Genomic DNA, 19,213 nt, shown 5'->3' with positions numbered 1-19,213 from the left:
CGACGCGTCCCCGGGGCCCGGCGCGCCGCCGTCCGCCGCCCCGGTGGGCCCCGCTGGCCTGAAGAGCCAGGGCAACGAGCTGTTCAGAAGCGGGCAGTTCGCCGAGGCGGCCCGCCGGTATTCGGAGGCGATCGCGCAGCTGGAGTCTGCAGGTAGGCGAGCCCGGCCCCTCCCCTCCCTTACCCTGCGCGACTTGCCCGGCCAAGGTGGGCTGCGACCCTCCCCTCCCAACCTACGGTCCCCCTTCACCACCACCCTGGAGCGGCGCAGGCCACCTCCTGATTGGAGGCACTTGCCTAGCTAGGTGCATTCCTTCCTGGTGACCCAGGGAGCCCTGTGACTTGACCTATGTGGGCAATACCTTGGAATGCAGAGCATGTATCCGGCCGGCCAGGCAGGTTTGCATCTGTCCCTGCCGGGCTTCCCCTCCGTGGTCGCTGTGCGGCCCGGCAGCTTCTCGGACTTCTGCATGGTCAGCTGTGCACTGCAGAGCTGCGGTGCCATTGGAGATCTCGGTCGTCTTCTGATTCTGATGAACTGTGATTTTGCTAATGGATTTTAACTGTATTTAAATGTGATTTTAGGAAGTGAAAGTGCAGATGATCTAAGTATCTTATATTCAAATAGAGCAGCATGTTACCTAAAAGAAGGAAACTGCAGTGGCTGCATTCAAGATTGTAACAGGTAAACTGCATGTCACAGGTTTGTCCAGAGATTGTTGTCCTTTCAGTGTGATGAATGCAATATTTACTATCCTCCCACATTTTCTGCATCAGGGTCTAATTTCTTAAGACACTTTTAAAGGGATGTTAATGGATTAATATTGTCCACTCACGCACGTACAAGGATAGTCATAGGAGGTAGTGTAAAGGTTCCTTGTTTCCACTGCTACATCCACATCCATCCTCTTTTCATATCACTGCTAGACTAAGGAGAAGCCTAAGAACTGGTTTTCTTTTCATCTCCTTCTATCCACTGTGGCATCAAAATAACTTTTCCCAACGCATTATTTTGTTCAAATGGTTCTCAACAAGCCTTTCATTCTATCTTCCAGATAATAGAAGCTCTTCTGGCACCACATTGCCCACAAAATGAGCTTTCTTGCTCCCATGTGGCCCTCTAGACCACTTCCTTACTCAGGCTCTCCCTGTTCTCTGAGCCTCTGTCCACCTGTCCCTGCTGTTGGTGATGCCCTCTGCACATCTTTGTGTCTGAAATCCCCACTCAGTGCCCCTCCTCTTTGCCCCCTGGCCACCCAACGCTCCCTGGCCATCACAGTATGTAGCACCTGTCCTGACATTTGGGCTTACCTGGAGTCCGTCATCCATTGAGTGTGTTTAAATTCCTTAAGCAATAACATTGTGTTATACAGCTTTGTAACCCGCACAGCACAGCAGTTACCCAGGACACTCAGGAATAAATTTACATGAATAAGACATCTTGTTTTCTTTGAGTATTATGTGATTAGTCTGCTTCAAAGCCCTTTGGCAAGAAGGTACTATCAGTGCCTCTAAAAATGAAGTCATGTCTTGATTTGGCTAGCATAGTCTCACTTTACTTCTGTTGTCTCGTATAAGTATTAATATCACCCCCTTTCATGCTCAGAACCCCTAGTTTGGACAATAAATTATGTGGACAGTGCTTATAAGGTGAACAGCTTATTGTTTTTTTTTGTTGGCAGTATTGGTTTATTGACATGGGTAAAGCTTGCTGGTCTCTGTGCTTACAGGTTTTTTTTAAAGTTATTTACTTAATTTTATTTGTTGTTATTATTTTTGGTATAGGGCACATGCATTCACCAGAGAAAGAGAGACAGAGAGAGGGAAAATGAGAAAGCAAGCCTCCAGGTCTGGGACTTGAACCATGGCTGGCCATGTGGGAGTCTAGCACCCTAACCACCACGCCACCTGCTGGCCTTGTGTCTATAGTTTAAAAAGGTGACTTTGAGGCACTTTTTTTTTTTTTGCCAATTTTACATATTCAGATTTAAAATAAATTACATTTGTATTCTTTTATTTATTTATTTTTTGAGAGTTTTTGCTATAGGGCGAGTGCACTTGCCAGAAAGAAAGAGACAGAGAGACAGAAAGCGAGAAATCACTCCCCAGGGGGATGGCCTGATATGCCGAAACCCCTTCTTCTCCATTCTCCTCTTGGGATCTTGGGCACGCACGCCCATGTGCCTGGAGTGAGTTTACACCACCAGGTCTGGGAATTGAACCACAGTCGACTACATGGGAGTTCAGCAACATAGCTGTTACGCCAACTGCTGGTCTCAGTTTGTATTCTTTTTGATCTGACTCTAGACCCAGTTGTGCTGGAACAATAAGCTAATTGTTCGGTTTAGGATTTTGTGACCTGGTTGAAATAAAGTTAATATCTTGAAGTTTGCCATGGTGTGAGTATTAACACTATGACAACTGATAAACACCACAAATTTGGTCTTTTTTCCTTTTTGCTTTTCCCATAGAGCCAGCTATTAAACATTTATCACTACTGATAACCATCGAGACCATGTGCGTTTGGTGAATACCAGGCCCCTTGTGGTTTGCAGTGAACATCTTTCCAGCTTAAATGCCTGTTTCTTTTATTTTTTAAAAGAATTAAGTTTACTATTATTATTATTATTTTAATTTGCTATAGGGCATATGTGCTCACCAGAGAAAAAGAAAGAGAGGGGAAAAGTGAGGAAGCACGCTGCCAGGTCTAGGACTGGAACCGTGGTTAGCCATGTGGGAGTCCAGCACCTTAACCACCATGCCACCTGCTAGCCTCAAGCATCTATTTCTAATATATTACCCTTCCTACAGTGAGCAAGGTCAGGACTGAATTTAAACTTATGACCCATAAAATTAGGGCTGCCACAACACAGTGGATTCCCTTTGTCCATGGTAAGGAGGTAGACATTTACTGGCTAACTTTTGCTATGTTTCAGCGTAGACCCAGTAGGAAGTACAAAATGGGACTCTTGCTATGGTGGCCAAGGAGGCAAGCATTGGGGTGTGTCATTGGGGAGAGTAGGAGGTGGCCTGCCAAAGAGGGAGGTTCGTGTCGACTTAGGTAGGGTGTCTTTAGCCAGGAACTATGTTCCAGGGCCAGCTGGCCAGTGACCTCCATAGAGACTGCCCTACTTAGATGTTCGATAGCTGTCATAGGTGTCCCAACTTAAGGGGCATGGAGATGATGCCCACTAGGGGATGCTTTTACTCCAAAGCAGTTATTCTCAAGCTTGTTTAATGCCAGGGAAGTCATGATTTGTTTATAACATTTTGAAATATGGATGTATTTAAATCTGTATGAACAAGGAATAATTTATTAGCTGGAAATATGACTATATTTTCTCACTTCCAAAAGATTGGATAAATTTTTTTTCTTTTTTTTAGAGAAATTTTTGCTATAGGGTGTGTATGCTTTCCAGAGAGACAGAGACAGAAAGTAAGAAAGAACCCCCCAGGGGGGGATGGCTATGCCGCAGTTCCTACATGCCTGGCATGAGTTTTAGGCCCACCAGGTCTGGGAATCAAACCACAGTTGACTACATGGGAACCCAGCAACATAACCATTATGCCATCTGCTGGTCCCAGGATTGAATACATTTTAAAGGAAGCTTATTTTATGGTGTTCTCATTAATGGTATTTGCTCTTTGAAGAGGTCCATAATCTTTTTTTTTTAATTATTAAAAACATTTTAAAATTTAATTTATTATCATTATTATTTTCTAATTTGCTATAGGGTATGTGTGTTTACCAGAGACAGAGAAAGGGGAAGTGAGGAAGCAAACCACCAGATCTGGGACTCGAATTAGGGTCAGCCACGTGGGAGTCCAGCACCCCAACCACCATGTCACCTGCTGGCCCCAGTCTATAAACTCTTATTACCAGATACTGAAATCAGTGGTCAAACATTGAAAAAGAAAAACTCATGGAGCAAAACGTAAAATAAAGAAAGGGGAAAAATTTTAGCTATGAAAACTTTTTATTTTATTTTGGGGAAAAACTGCCATTTGGTTTTAAATATCTAAACTCTGAGGAGTATCCGTGTTTCACAGGAGTATATTTGGACAGTGGCTGTTGGAGTGCAGGGATGTTTGAGACGCTTGGGGGTTCCAAGCCCACCCCTCTCCTCACTGTATCATCTTCTCATGTTGCTATTTTAGACTTCCGAGTGAAACGTAAAGTGACTCTGATGCCTAGGCAAATGTTTAAAAATGATTGTTTTTTAGAAATTACTTTTTTTTATTATTATTAAGTTTTTTGCCATAGGGTACATACACTTGCTGGACAGAGACAGACAGAAACCATGAGCGGGAAAGTATAAAATCAGCCCCCTGGGGGAGATCGCCATGCTCAATCCCTTCTCCATTCTCTTCTCGGGATTTGGGTACGAATGTACATGTGCCTGGTGTGATTTCAGGTGGCCAAGTCTGAGACTCGAACTGTGATCAGCCATGTGGGATCCAGCACCTTAACTACCACACCGCCTGCTAGCCCCTAGAAATGACTTTTTATACTCCTAATTGTCAGGTTAAAAAATAAATCTTCCTTTTTTCCATCTGTCAAAGGACCTTTTATCTAAAACCACACCAAAAATCTTACGGTGATTTTTCATTGATGATATTTTGACAGGCCAAATACAAATCAGTGTTGCCTCTTTTGCTTATAATTGCTTATAGTTCCCTGCCTTTGCTTATCTTTGCTAACGAAAGACTTGAAATTAGAAAACTTTTTAGGGTCTTAACTGTGTTACCTTGGACAGACAGCCTCTTTTGTAAGCTCTGGTTTAAAAGTTCTTTGCGTGTTTGTGAATCAGTGCTTTTTTTCCTCCTCAATGGAATTTCCATTCATAAGCTCATATTCATGATCAGGATTTTGGTTAAAGGAGGAAAAAGAAAAAAAAACTCTTGCAATTATTAGGCTAGAAAATACTAAAAATGAAATGCATGATCTCATTGATTTTAATCCTAAACTTGTTTCTGGCCATCTTGGTTAGATAAATCTTGAACCTTGGAGTCTGCTGAGAAATGGAGTTGGTCCCATGGTTGTGAGGGATGCATTATAACCTGTGTCCATATGCAGTCGGTGTCCCTTAAGCATTAAGCTAAGCTTGATTTAAGGCATGGTACCAGTGACAGGTTCTGATGGTGAGGGATCTATTGTCTATAGTATTTAAGTATTTTTGATGAATTAAAAAAGTTTTTTCTTTTGTCAGCATGTATGCTCGTCAAGGAGATAGACAAACACAGAGGGAGAGAGTCAAAGTCCCCTCCCCTCCAATGGGTTGTGGTCATACCATAATCCCTTCTCCTTCATCTCCCCATCCTTTGGGGATTTGGGACATGCATGCACACTTACCTGGTGTGTTTTTCTGGGGCTCAAACTACACAGTTGGCCGGGTGGGATTCAATGTCTATAAGGTCCCAGGGCCGACCCTATTTAAATTTTATTTTGGAAATAACCTTTACTGATTACCTTACACATACCTACTGTAGAACACTTCAAAAACACAGTACAATGATGGTCATTAAAATCACTCACAATCCTAATGCCTAGATAGAGCAAAACTTTTTTTCAGAGAAATGAAGCTACTGAGGCTCACCAGCATTTGTAGAAGAAAAGAACTTCCAGGTGTAGGCAAGCCCCACATGGGCACTGGAGTGTCTCCGTGACGTGGAGCCTGGGGATCAGTCTGAGAGGCAGATGACTCAGTTCCTTCTTTAGCAGCGTTTTTGTGCTGTTTGTGGTCAGAGAGTGGGCTGAGAGCTCACGCAGGAGGTGTTTGCTGAGTGCTTCTGGTGGCCTGGGCGTTGACCTCGGATGGGAAGTGCAGCAGCCTCAGGACATCAGTGGACTTGCCTGATGAAGTTACAGTCAAGGGAACTGACACTGAGCACATGGCACCCCTTGTCCAAATTTCTTACATAACAGACACACAGTATCAATGTCTTTCATTGCCAGAGGGTCCGTGTGCCTGTCTGACAGGAGATAGAGAAACAGGTATGGCTATGCCACAATCTCGTCTCCTCCATTTCTCCCTCCTGCGAGGATTTTGGGCATGCATGTATACACGCCTTGTTTTTTTAAACACTGGGGCTGGGATTTGAACTGCAGTTGGTCCTTTGGAATCTGGCACCCATAATCACTAGGCTATGGGACTGGCCCCACAATGTTAATATTTATCTTAAAGGTTTGTGATGAGATTAGATAAGAAAATTTGCAGTAACTACTAGCATATAGCAGATAACTCTATCAGTGCTTCTTCCTTGCCAAATCATAGGCAGGAATTAAAGCAGAGTTTTAAGACTTAGGGGGAAAAAACAAGTTAAACCAAGCAGCCCTCACTCAAGCCTTCCCTGAGGAAGCTGAATGTGCACAAGAGTAACAAAAAGAACAAATCTTCAATCACCAGTGTGGACAGTCTGGTGCAGATGCTGGTTGGTAGAGGGTCTCTGCATGGAGGTCGTCTTTATAGCTTCAGTGGATTTTGTTTAAACCAAGACTAAAATAGTTTTCATTCATGAGTACAGGCTTGGGTTGTATGTCTTATTTCAGGATATAATGGAGTACGTTAAGTACTGAAGTAACTTTAAACAAAACTAAAGAATACAACCTTGGAGGCTGCAAGGTGGCGTGATGGTTAAGGCGCTAGATTCCAATATGACTGACTGTGGTTCGAGTCCCGGACCTGGCAGCTTGAAAATCACTCAGCACATCTGCATGTGTGCCCAGAGTCCCAGGAGGAAAATGGAGGAGAAGGGATTTTGGTATGGCTGCCCCCACCAGAGGGTGATTTCTCACTTTCCTTCTCACTGCTCTCTCTTGCAAGCGCATGCATCCCATGGCAAAAACCTTAAAAGAAAAAAAAAATTACAATCTTGAAATACATCTTTAGTGCATGATGAAAATTGATGACTTAGGAAAAATTGTTTATGTTTAGCTCTTCTATTCCCATCTTTATTTTTGAAGCCCCTTTGTAGCAAGTACATTATAATAAACTGTAGCTAGTTTTAGGAAGGTAGTTTTCAAAATGTAATGTAAATTTTTGCGATTTTTTACTACAGTGCCCATAGGTACAAGCAGGAATTTTCTTTTTAATCTGTTAACAGCAAGAGTCTGTTGAAACTCTGCACAGTGCCTGGTGCCTTGCTGGGTTCTGTTAGGGAATGGGGGAGGCACGCTGCCAGGGCATTGATACTCGGTGGGAAGGGACTGTCAGGGTGCTTTGGTGTTTGCTTAAAAGAAAGTAACCAGAATTGGTTGTCTGCTCTTCAGGATTTGCCATCTGGTATGTTGTCAGGTTCCCAAACTGAAATATCAGATAAGCACATGTTTGAGAGTCCAGTACTACAGTACGTATTCAGTTAAATATAAATTAGTATAGTCAGCTAAGTACAAATCGAAGAGGCGTTTCCAAAACAAATGCTACGTAAGATTTTTGTCTCCGTCAGGGCTCTGGAACTTCACCCATTCTCAATGAAACCTCTTCTGCGACGAGCCATGGCCTACGAAACTTTAGAGCGGTACGGGAAAGCATACGTGGATTATAAAACAGTGTTGCAGATAGACTGTGGAATCCAGCTGGCAAATGACAGTATTCACAGGTAACGTAATCTGAGGCAGCTACCCATGGTCTAGTTGTTTTACAACAGAATTAGACTTATTTTTGCCTTGCCCTCCTTCAAGAATGGTGTCAAAATGTAGATGTGTCATCAATTGAGTTTATGTGAATGATTGTTTTCTTTCACCCCAGTAAAACCAAATTGTTCTTTCTCTATAACTTTGTTTCTAACTCTTCCGTAATATACATTTTGAGTTGTCGTCTAACATCGCTATATTTTTCTCTCTCGCTGTATTTACTACTGTTCACTAGAGATGTGTGTGTGTACTTGCCAGAGGGGGCGGAGGGACGTGGTCATGCTGTAGTGCTGCAGTCCTTTAATAAATATCTGTTGGGAAGGTGATTTCACAGGTGTCAGTAGCCAGCCCTAACTTTGGAACAAGATCCAAAGTGAAAACTGCTATGTATGCATAGGTGCCCAGGATGTTTTTCAGGATGCTGGTCTGGGACTTGAGCCCAGATCGGCCATGTGGGATCCAGAACTTTACCCATCATGCCACTGACTGGCTCATACATTATGCTTTTAAAAAAAAAATTAGGTAAAAGGTACTTAACACAAAACTAACTACTTTCTTTTTTTTAGAATTATTTTATTTAACTTTATTTATTTATTATTATTTTCCAGTTTGATTAGAGAGAGAGAGAGGGAAAGTGAGAAAGCAGGCACCAGGTTTAGGACTTGAACCATGGTCAGCCATGTTGGAGTCCAGTGCCTTTAACCACCATGCCACCTGCCGGCCCCAGAACTAACTACTTTCAAGTGTACAGTTCAGTGGAAAATACTACACTCACTTCTTTCTAGTTCCAAAACATTTTTATCACTTTCCGAAAGGATACCCAGTATCCACTGACCATTTTCCCAATTCTCCCACCCTGGCAGCCACTAGCTTACTTTCTGTCTCTCTGGGTTTTCAATTCTGGGTATTTCATCTGGAAAGAATCATAGAATGTTTGACCTTTTGTGTTTGACTTCTGTCACTTAGCATCAAGTTTTCATCCATGGCATAGCATGTTTCAGTCTTCATTTTGTTCTGGTGCATTGTGTATGTATGTATACGTCACATCTTGTTTATCTGTTCACCTGTTGATGGACATGGGATTGTTTCTACCTTTTGGCTGTTGTGACTAGCTGCTGTGAACATCCTTTGTTTGCATAGCTATTATCAGTTCCTCTTGGTATATACCTAGAAGTGGAATTGCTGGGTTGTTATGTTAATTCTGTGTTTTAACTTTGAAAATAGTGTTATATTATTTATATGTCCCCAAGAAAGTTCCTTTATACCAGTTGAATTTTAAGACTCAGTGATGTTTTTTAATTGAATGGGTTTTGTTGATATTTTTTAAGATGAGACTTTGGTTTTGCCATTTTTAAAAATATTCATTTAAAAATGTCACTATTCCTTTTTTAAAAGAATTATTTTATTTAACTTTATTTGTTTTTTTTTTTTTTTTCTTTTTGGAGAGGTTTCTCGCTGTAGGGCGCGTGCGCTCGCCAGACAGACAGAGAGAGACATAGAGACAGAAAGCGAGAAATCACCCCCCAGGGGGGGTGGTCACGCCGCAATCCCTTCTCCTCCATTCTCCTCTCGGGATCTTGGGCACGCATGCACACGCGCCCGGTGTGAGTTTTAAGCCACCGGGTCCAGGACACGAACCTCGGTTGACTACGTGGGAGTCTAGCGACAGCCATTATGCTAACTGCTGGTTCCCTGTTTTTTTTTGTTTGTTTGTTTTTGTTTTTGTTTTTATTTTAATTTGACTAGAGAGGGAGGGAGGGAGAGAGGGAGGGAGAGAAAGAGAAAGCCGCCAGGTCCAGGACTTGAACTCAGTCAGCCATGTGGGAATCCAGCACTTTTAACCATCACATCACCTAGTCCCACTATTCCTTTTTTGAATCCCACATTTATGCTTGCTTTCCAGTCTATTCCAGTTCATTATGGAAATTTAAGCAGCAGCAGCTTATTATTTCTTTTTTAATTTAAACGTCTGTTCGTATTTGGTTTGTGTCTTCCGTTAACCATATTCCTCTCTTCCTCTCCAGGAACCTTACATGTTACATTTCCCTGCATATTCATATTTACTCCTTGGCCACACATCATCTCTTTTCAGCCGCTTCTTCCTTCCTCTCTGCTGGTAATACAAGTTTTGCTTGAAAATTCTTTTTTCTATAGCTTCTTTTTCTTCTGTAGTTTGGCTGGTTATACATTAATTTTCAAATTTCCTTTTTTACATTAAAACATGAGAGTTATCAAAACCAAAAGTGGGTATGGAAATTTCAGTTTAAGAAGCTTTGGGAAAATGTGTGTATTATACTTGTAGGTACATATAAAAATGTTCCACACATAAATTACATGAAGACTACTAAGTTAACTAACTTGAATGCATTCTTTTTTTTTTTTTAGAGAGGTTTTTTTTTTTTTTTTTTTTTTGCTATAGAGTGCGTGTGCTCACCAGAAAGAGAGAGACAGAGAGACAGAAAGCAAGAAACCACCCCCCAGGGGGGATGGCCACCCCACAGTCCCTTCTCCTCCATTCTCCACTTGGGATCCTGGGCTCACACGCCTGGCGCGAGCTCAAGCCACCGGGTCCGGGACTGGAACTATGGTCGACTACATGGGAGTTCAGCACATAGCCATTATGCTAACGGCTGGTCCCTTGAATGCATTCTTGTATCCACCACTAAACCTTCTCAGTCTTAAGGAACTTTTCTTAAGCAGATTAATCCCAGAACCATAATTCAATTTTGTTTTTAAATGCAAGTATGACATTGTATGTGTTTAAAATAAGGTGATAATTGAGGATGTTAATCTGAATTTTATAATGGCCATTAGTAAATGTCATCTGTAGAAAGGCCTTGTAGTAGGCTCCAGTACCCTAATTTTTCATCTTTGTTCATATCAAGAGAAAATAAGTGAATAATTTAAGAGATGGAAAAGCACAAAGTAAGAAAGAGTATCTTAACTACATACAAATATTTTTAAGAAAAAGAATATTCTTCATGACAGCTAGCCCACATCAGTTTTAGCAGCCAACCTTATACACCTGTTCTCAACTTTAATATACAGTTTGGGCACAGAAATTCAGAAGTACTTAAGATTATCCTCAAGAGAAATACATTATCATTTCAGTAATTGTATGAAATATTGGGGGGGAATTTCTTCTGAACTGTCTCAATTTTATCTTTCATTTCTTCAAAAATTAAATTAAATGTTATTGTGTATTAGTACATTAAAATATTTGAACAGAAATGTCTTTTTTAAAAGAATTATTTATTTAATTTTATTTATTATAGTTATTATTTAGTTCGATCAGAGAGACACACAGAGAGAAACTGAGAGGGAACATGAGAAAGCAAGACGCCAGGTCCAGGACTCAAACTGTGGTCGGCCATGTGGGAGTCCAGCATCCCAACCACCGCACCACCTACTGACGCCAATAGAAATGTCTTAATTTTCCTTTTTATTAATAAATGGCCTAAAGTTTCATTGTTTAAGGCAGTTTCTAAAAGTCCTCCTGAAAACATTTTCATTTTTGTGGACAGAAGATCATTTGACAGGGACTAGCAGATGGTGCAGTGGTTATGGTGCTGGACTCCCACTTGGCCGACCACAGTTCAAGTCCTGGACCTGGTGGCTTGAAAGTCACACCAGGCACGTGTGTGTGTGCGTGCTCAAAATCCCAGGAAGGAAATGGAGGAGAAGGAATGAAGGTGTGGCCTTTCCCCGGGGAGGTGATTTCTCACATTCTCTCTTACTGTTTCTCTCTCTCCAGCAAGTACATACATGTCCTATTGCAAAAACCTCTTGAAAAGAAAAAAGAAAATCATTCCAGAATGTGTGTTTTCCACATATAACTTTTGTATATGTGTAACTTTTATAAATCTTACTCTTAATTTGACCTTCAGTGATAGAAAAAGCGAATTTCATGATCAACAGAGAAAACTCATTTTCTCTTTAGAATAACAAGAATTTTGATGGAGCTGGATGGACCAAATTGGCGGGAAAAGCTGTCACCTATTCCCGCTGTGCCCACTTCCACACCACTGCAGGTCTGGCGTCCTGCAGCAGAGACGACTCCAGACAGTGGAGGAGATTGCAGACGTCCTTGCCAGTCAGCCGTCACAGGTGTGGGAAACCTACACTCATTTCTTCTAAAGATTTTCTTGAGCTGCATATATTTTCTCAGTGAAGCAGAGAGATAACATGAACTCTGGGGTTGGACCTGGGTTTAAGTTATGTCCCTGTCCTTCCTCTTATAACTATATGGTCTCAGGAAGTTGCTTCCCACTTCCCATGTCCTATAATATGTAAGAAAGGAGGAAATGTTAGTAACTATTTCATGAGGTGGTTCTCAGGAATAAATGGAGATATATTTGCTGACCATGTAAGCCTATAGTAACCTCTTAATAAAGGATAAGTTAGCATTATTAATAATAATAATAAGAGGGGAGCTACGGGACTCAGAGATTGTACTTGGAAGTAGTGGGTGCACCAACATATCTCGTGGTTCCAGTGTTGGTTTTGACAGCCATGTTACCATTTTTTCACCCGAGGGCTGGCTCTACCAAGTAGAATATGCTTTCAGGGCTATTAACCAGGGTGGCCTTACATCAGTAGCTGTGAGAGGGAAAGACTGTGCAGTAATTGTCACACAGAAAAAAGTTCCTGACAAATGATTGGATTCCAGCACAGTGACTCACTTACTCAAGATAACTGAGAACATTGGCTGTATGATGGCAGGGCTGACAGCTGACAGTCGATCCCAGGTACAGAGGGCACGCTATGAGACAGCTAATTGGAAATACAAGTATAGTTATGAGATTCCTGTGGACATGCTATGTAAAAGAAGTGCCGATATTTCTCAGGTCTACACACACAATGCAGAAATGAGGCCTCTTGGTTGTTGTATGATTTTAATCGGTATAGATGACGAACAAGGGCCTCGGGTGTACAAGTGTGATCCTGCAGGTCACTACTGTGGGCTTAAAGCCACTGCTGCAGGAGTTAAATGAACTGAGTCAACCAGTTTCCTTGAAAAAAAGGTGAAGAAGAAATTTGACTGGATGTTTGAACAGACAGTGGAAACTGCAGTTACATGCCTGTCTACTGTTCTGTCAATTGACTTCAACCCTTCAGAAATAGAAATTGGAGTAGTTACAGTTGAAAATCCTAAATTCAGGATTTTTATAGAAGCAGAAATTGATGCCCACCTTGTTGCTCTAACAGAGAGAGACTGAACATTGCCATTAGTTTACCAAATCCATGATGCCACTTGCCTGTGTGGTAACAACAAACCAACATACAGAGGCCCCTGGATTGTAAAAGGAACCTCTTCCATTCCTCCTGCTGTTGAAGTGGTTAGGACTCTGTGTAAATAAAAACAGAGCTTTTAGAAAATAAAATAAATAAATAAATAAAATAAGAAAAAGAAGACCAGCCCTGCAGCCTGGTGGTTAAGGGAGCTGACTTTCACATGGGCAACTACAGTTCGAATCCAGGCCTTAGAGACTCAAATCAGCACACTGAATATGTGTGTATCTTTCTAAAATCCCAGTAGGATGCAGAAATGTAGAAGAGATTGCAGTGTGACCATGCCCCATTGAGGAGTGCTTTCTTCCTCTCTCTCTCTCTGCCTTTCTAGTGAGTACATGCACCTTCTGGCAAATTAAATAAAAAAGAAGAAAAAGAATTAGGTAGTAGATAGCTCTCTAATAGAGAGTGTATATGATGAGGCTAAAGGAATAAGATTATGTTTAAAATAATAAACACCCACAACGTAAATATGTAGTAGGTAATTCCTTTTGTCTCTCTCTTTTTTTAAAAATTGCCACAAAATACATGAACTTGCCAAAGAGAGAAAGTCCCTTCCACTCCAATAGCATGTGTTCACGCTGCAGTCCCGTTTCTGTTTCTCCATCCTGTCAGGATTCGGGGCATTATACACACATGCACCTGGCCTGTTTTCCAAGGCACCGCAATGGGATTCAAACCACAATCAGCTCCTGTGGGATCTGGCTCCTTAGCCTCTAGGTCATGCGGCCAGCCCACTTGTATTTCATTTTCTAATTTGAAAATAAGTATCATGAATAAATAATTATTTTCATTTGTAGTCAATTTATCTTTTTATTTATGTACAAAGTTTTGTTCCATTTAGACATTAGCTCTCTATGGTGTATGGTCAAGTTAATTTGTAATAGGGCTATACTTAAGATTTTGTAGAGGTACTTAGATGAGTAGATCTTCTTATTTATTTATTTATGGTTCCACAGATGAAGAAATGTTTAAAGCCCTTAAGGAAGAAGGTAATCAGTGTGTAAAGGATAAAAACTATAAAGATGCCCTTAGTAAATACAGTGAATGCTTGAAGATTAACAACAAGGAATGTGCCATCTATACTAACAGGCAAGTTGTTTGTAACTTTATATATTGTAAATCTGTTTTGGATTATGAACATAATTAGGTCATAATTAGTTTTAATAATTAAGAAATTATTCGCCCAAGTTTCTTGTCAGTTCTAGAAATTTGTATATCAGATTTTGGGGAGTGTTTCTGTAAGAGGTGGGGGCTGTAGGAGTTCTGGAGAGATTGGGAATGGGTTGTGGGAGGGACCAGAGGCCAGATGCAGTCTGTGTCACCAGGTTCCCATAAACTCTCACTGCCACTTTGGTGCTTTTGTGGCCTGACACCTCCTGGCTGTCTGGTCTCACTGTAGCTAGCTGGGCCTGGGCATTGTCCACCATGGCAAGAGCAGGAATCAGTGGCCTCGCAGGATAGTGCCTTATGCCAAAGCCCCTTCTGAAGTACTGAGGGAAGGGACCGCCTTCTGCAGTGTGTATTAGGATGGGGCAGATTATTCTGGAATGCTCCTAGATGCCTTCTTTACCACATGTGGTAAAGATACCTACCTATCTAGGTATGTGATAGGGAGGGGGTAAAGTCTGGGGTGCTTTAGGGAGGGGTAAAGTCTGGTGTGACAGGATTACAGAGGAGGAACTCACAACATAAAAGTTTCCCTAGCTGTTTCAGGTAAATTCATAACTTCTATGTTTTGTATGCCTTCCTCTCCTGGCAGCCTTTTTCCCAAACACATCATTACTAAATGGAGCAGGTGTTTTGCTGTCCTTCTGCCCAGCCCCTGCAGGACTGGACACTGTTGGGGCTGTTTTCCTTAAAGACCCTTCTCTGCGAGGCTGCAGTGGCTGACAGCTCGGGCCTGGTTGTCTTCTCCCTCTGCGGCTTTGCTTTCCTTGGTATTCTCAGGATTCTGAAGGTCTAGATCCCTTTTGCTATACATACTCTTCAGAGCCCTTTCATCCTCTCCCCAGCTCCATTGACCACTGTACAGCTATGCCTAAAAGATCTGTCTCCTGCATGCCAGACCCGAGCACTCTCTTCCTTCTGCGCTCGGGTCTGGCTAGCGGCACTGATGCCTCCATTCCCTGACCTTCCTCTGCTAGCCAGTCAGCAAGCTTCTAAACATCTCTTCACCATGCCCCTCTCTGTCCACTCTCACATCATCACTTCTCTCCTGCCCTGGGCCCCTGCTCTGTCTTAGGTATCTGCAGTGCCGCCCCATATCCTCATACCATCTTGTTCCTTGTTGTCTCATTCCCCAAGCCGCAGCTAGAGTGAACATGTCAGCCCGTTAAAAACCTTCAGTGTGGAGAGCAGCCAATCTGAAAACGTGATTAAAACATGTGGCCTAAAGACACATGCAAATATGCGCTTCTGTAAGCTACTCTAGCAAGCCTGTTGAGAAGCATCTACATACGATAGCAGTACCTGCCTGTTGTCAATGGTTGTCTTCCTATTGTTGTTGATACCCAATACCTTGATACTGCCCAGTATCAGGCTAAAAAATGTCACAAGCGTTTACTAAATTATCCCCCAAAAGGATCAGAGAAATTATATGGTGCCAGTCATTTTCACATCTTCAGTCAATTTACATCCAAAAACAACTGGCTTTGTATCTTAATTTTTCCTCCCTTATTTTTTTTTTTTGCATTCCACTTCCTTTTCTTATTCTATAATCTCCTAATTTTATTTTGATATTTCCTAACTTTGGTATTTCTTTTCTTTCTCTGGTATCTCTTCTACTCTGGTATTTCTTTTCCTCTGGTATTTCTTTTCCTCTTGTATCTCTTCTACTCTGGTATCTCTTCTACAAAGTTGTGCCCACCCAATCCTCACTTTTCTATACTTGTGTGTCTTTATATGTTTTGTTATCACGTCTATTTCTAATCCACAGCCTTCCCCACTCAAAAAACCATGTTCATGCCAAGCTAGTCCCGACACTTCAGCCAACTTCTCATGCTCTGGATGAAGCTCACCTTCCTTGCCATGATTTACAGTGCTCTTTGGGTTTGGCCTGCCCACTCCTGCAGCCTCATCCCTGCACCTCAGCCATATGGAACTTCGACCAAGTGCCATGTTCTCTCCCACTATGAATCTGAGCATATGCTGTGCCCTCAGCCTCTACTCTTCCCCTTTCCATCTTAACTCTCTCAACCCAGGCCCTTTGTGTTTGATAACTCTCACTTTGTACTCTGGGTTCCAACATAAGTGTTACTCTGCAGAGTCTTCCCTGGCTGCTGCACCCCTAGCCTCAATCCATCAGATCTGATGTGGTTCTCAGCTCTGTGCTCCTAAAGCACCTTGTAAAGATGTGTTTGCTTCTTCAGTGTTTTTCTTTCATGAGAATGAGAGATGAGAGAAAGGCAACCATCCCAAACAGGGCCTCGTGCCATGAGCCCTCCCTGGACCTTGTATACAGGTGGGCCCAGGGAAATGAACCTGTGACCTCTCATATGGAGCCAGCATTACCCAAACTGCCTCTTACCGCTGTGCCACCCAGCCGGCCCAGCGTTTGCTGGTATGAATTGTGTCTACTCTAGACCTCATCTTCCTTGAAGGCACGGACGGCACTGTGTTTAGTTGTTTACCCAGTGTCATAATCTCATGCCCTGCAAGTGTGTGTCAAATTGGAGTCACGTTAAATTTCATTTGAAACAGCTGTGATGGACAAACATGGATCTTTTTTTTTGATTTTTATTGGCTGTACACAGTTACAGATTTGCTATCCTCCCATCATACTGAGTTCCCTTGCATTTGTCAGAGCTCTGTGTTACTTGAAGCTGTGCCAGTTTGAACCGTTTTCTCCTTAGGGATACAGAGTTTTGAACTGTGTTCAATATCAGGTGTGATATGGTTCCTTGAGGCTCCTGTTGTCAATGGTTGTCTTCCTATTGTTGTTGATACCCAATACCTTGATACTGCCCAGTATCAGGCTAAAAAATGTCACAAGCGTTTACTAAATTATCCCCCAAAAGGATCAGAGAAATTATATGGTGCCAGTCATTTTCACATCTTCAGTCAATTTACATCCAAAAACAACTGGCTTTGTATCTTAATTTTTCCTCCCTTATTTTTTTTTTTTGCATTCCACTTCCTTTTCTTATTCTATAATCTCCTAATTTTATTTTGATATTTCCTAACTTTGGTATTTCTTTTCTTTCTCTGGTATCTCTTCTACTCTGGTATTTCTTTTCCTCTGGTATTTCTTTTCCTCTTGTATCTCTTCTACTCTGGTATCTCTTCTACAAAGTTGTGCCCACCCAATCCTCACTTTTCTATACTTGTGTGTCTTTATATGTTTTGTTATCACGTCTATTTCTAATCCACAGCCTCCCCCACTCAAAAAACCATGTTCATGCCAAGCTAGTCCCGACACTTCAGCCAACTTCTCATGCTCTGGATGAAGCTCACCTTCCTTGCCATGATTTACAGTGCTCTTTGGGTTTGGCCTGCCCACTCCTGCAGCCTCATCCCTGCACCTCAGCCATATGGAACTTCGACCAAGTGCCATGTTCTCTCCCACTATGAATCTGAGCATATGCTGTGCCCTCAGCCTCTACTCTTCCCCTTTCCATCTTAACTCTCTCAACCCAGGCCCTTTGTGTTTGATAACTCTCACTTTGTACTCTGGGTTCCAACATAAGTGTTACTCTGCAGAGTCTTCCCTGGCTGCTGCACCCCTAGCCTCAATCCATCAGATCTGATGTGGTTCTCAGCTCTGTGCTCCTAAAGCACCTTGTAAAGATGTGTTTGCTTCTTCAGTGTTTTTCTTTCATGAGAATGAGAGATGAGAGAAAGGCAACCATCCCAAACAGGGCCTCGTGCCATGAGCCCTCCCTGGACCTTGTATACAGGTGGGCCCAGGGAAATGAACCTGTGACCTCTCATATGGAGCCAGCATTACCCAAACTGCCTCTTACCGCTGTGCCACCCAGCCGGCCCAGCGTTTGCTGGTATGAATTGTGTCTACTCTAGACCTCATCTTCCTTGAAGGCACGGACGGCACTGTGTTTAGTTGTTTACCCAGTGTCATAATCTCATGCCCTGCAAGTGTGTGTCAAATTGGAGTCACGTTAAATTTCATTTGAAACAGCTGTGATGGACAAACATGGATCTTTTTTTTTGATTTTTATTGGCTGTACACAGTTACAGATTTGCTATCCTCCCATCATACTGAGTTCCCTTGCATTTGTCAGAGCTCTGTGTTACTTGAAGCTGTGCCAGTTTGAAGAGGCAAAGCAGGACTGTGATCAAGCCCTCCTGATAGATGACGGGAACGTGAAAGCATGCTACAGACGAGCTCTCGCTCATAAAGGGCTCAAGGTGAGGAAGTCTTCATTTAATGTATATATTTCAGTTCTGAACAGATCGAGTAGTTTTCATGAACATAAATCTCAGGATCATGGGATGGCAGTGAGATTATCCTGGGATTGAATCTTAGTACTAAATTAATGAATTCTAAAATATTAGAATAGACTTCATATCTCATCCCTAACTATAATGCAGAACTAGATAATTTCTATTATTTCTTCCAGCTCAAAACTTATGATTTCTCTAATTTCCTAAGGAGTACTGTAAGTGTAAAGAACCTTAAGGAACAAGGAAGATTTATTAGTGAATTACTGAAAGCCACCAACAGTGCCACTGGTCCTTCAGTGAGGATTGGGGTTGGAGGTGGGGTGAGGGAAGGCATCAGAATGGAAGAGGTCACCCGGTGGAGGTTGATAGAAACCTATCAGAGTTGGATGCTTATAGTGATCTGGGCTTTATGCCAGCCAATGGTGAGCATGGGACTGTACAATGGCATTCTTCTCTAAGAAAACCACACCATTAGTGTAGAAGAAGGAGGGTATTGTGTCGTTAACATTTTTCTTTATGCAGATTATTCTGCATAGAAATCTTGATGAATAAATGCTCACATAGAAAATAACATCACAAGGGAAAACCAGAACATACTGGAAATGGCATTTCCTAGTATGGTTTTTAAAATTAAAGTCTAAGACAAATGAAATTCACACATTGTAAGTGTGCAGGTCATTGATTTTTGACAAATGTATATCCCCCTATAGCGACCATCCTAATTAAGATAACATTCCCATCTCCCTAGAAAGTTCCCTGTGCCCCTTTGCAATCAATCTCCCTCTTTCCACCCCTAAACCCAGGCAACCATTCATCTAATATCTGTTACTATGGATTAGTTTGGCTTCTTTTTGACGTTACCATAAGTATAACCGTATGGATCTTC

The 19,213-nt window shown here is 42.0% G+C and overlaps 1 protein-coding gene and 1 pseudogene across 1 annotated transcript in view; both read left to right on the top strand.

The window, feature by feature from the left end:
- Nucleotides 1–19,213, top strand: part of SPAG1 (sperm associated antigen 1) — a 73,114-nt gene that overhangs the window by 42,103 nt on the left and 11,798 nt on the right. The window contains exons 13-18 of the mRNA XM_027776230.1: nt 6–152; nt 585–684; nt 7,446–7,598; nt 11,573–11,739; nt 13,884–14,016; nt 18,165–18,291. Of these exons, the coding sequence (XP_027632031.1) occupies nt 6–152; nt 585–684; nt 7,446–7,598; nt 11,573–11,739; nt 13,884–14,016; nt 18,165–18,291 (827 nt within the window). The remainder of the gene's footprint in view (nt 1–5; nt 153–584; nt 685–7,445; nt 7,599–11,572; nt 11,740–13,883; nt 14,017–18,164; nt 18,292–19,213) is intronic.
- Nucleotides 12,128–13,161, top strand: LOC102503310 (proteasome subunit alpha type-6 pseudogene; annotated as a pseudogene).

This window comes from Tupaia chinensis, unplaced genomic scaffold, assembly GCF_000334495.1.
Source record: "Tupaia chinensis unplaced genomic scaffold, TupChi_1.0 Scaffold000646_1, whole genome shotgun sequence".
Lineage (NCBI taxonomy): Eukaryota > Metazoa > Chordata > Mammalia > Scandentia > Tupaiidae > Tupaia > Tupaia belangeri.
This window is presented reverse-complemented; position numbering and strand designations above follow the sequence as displayed.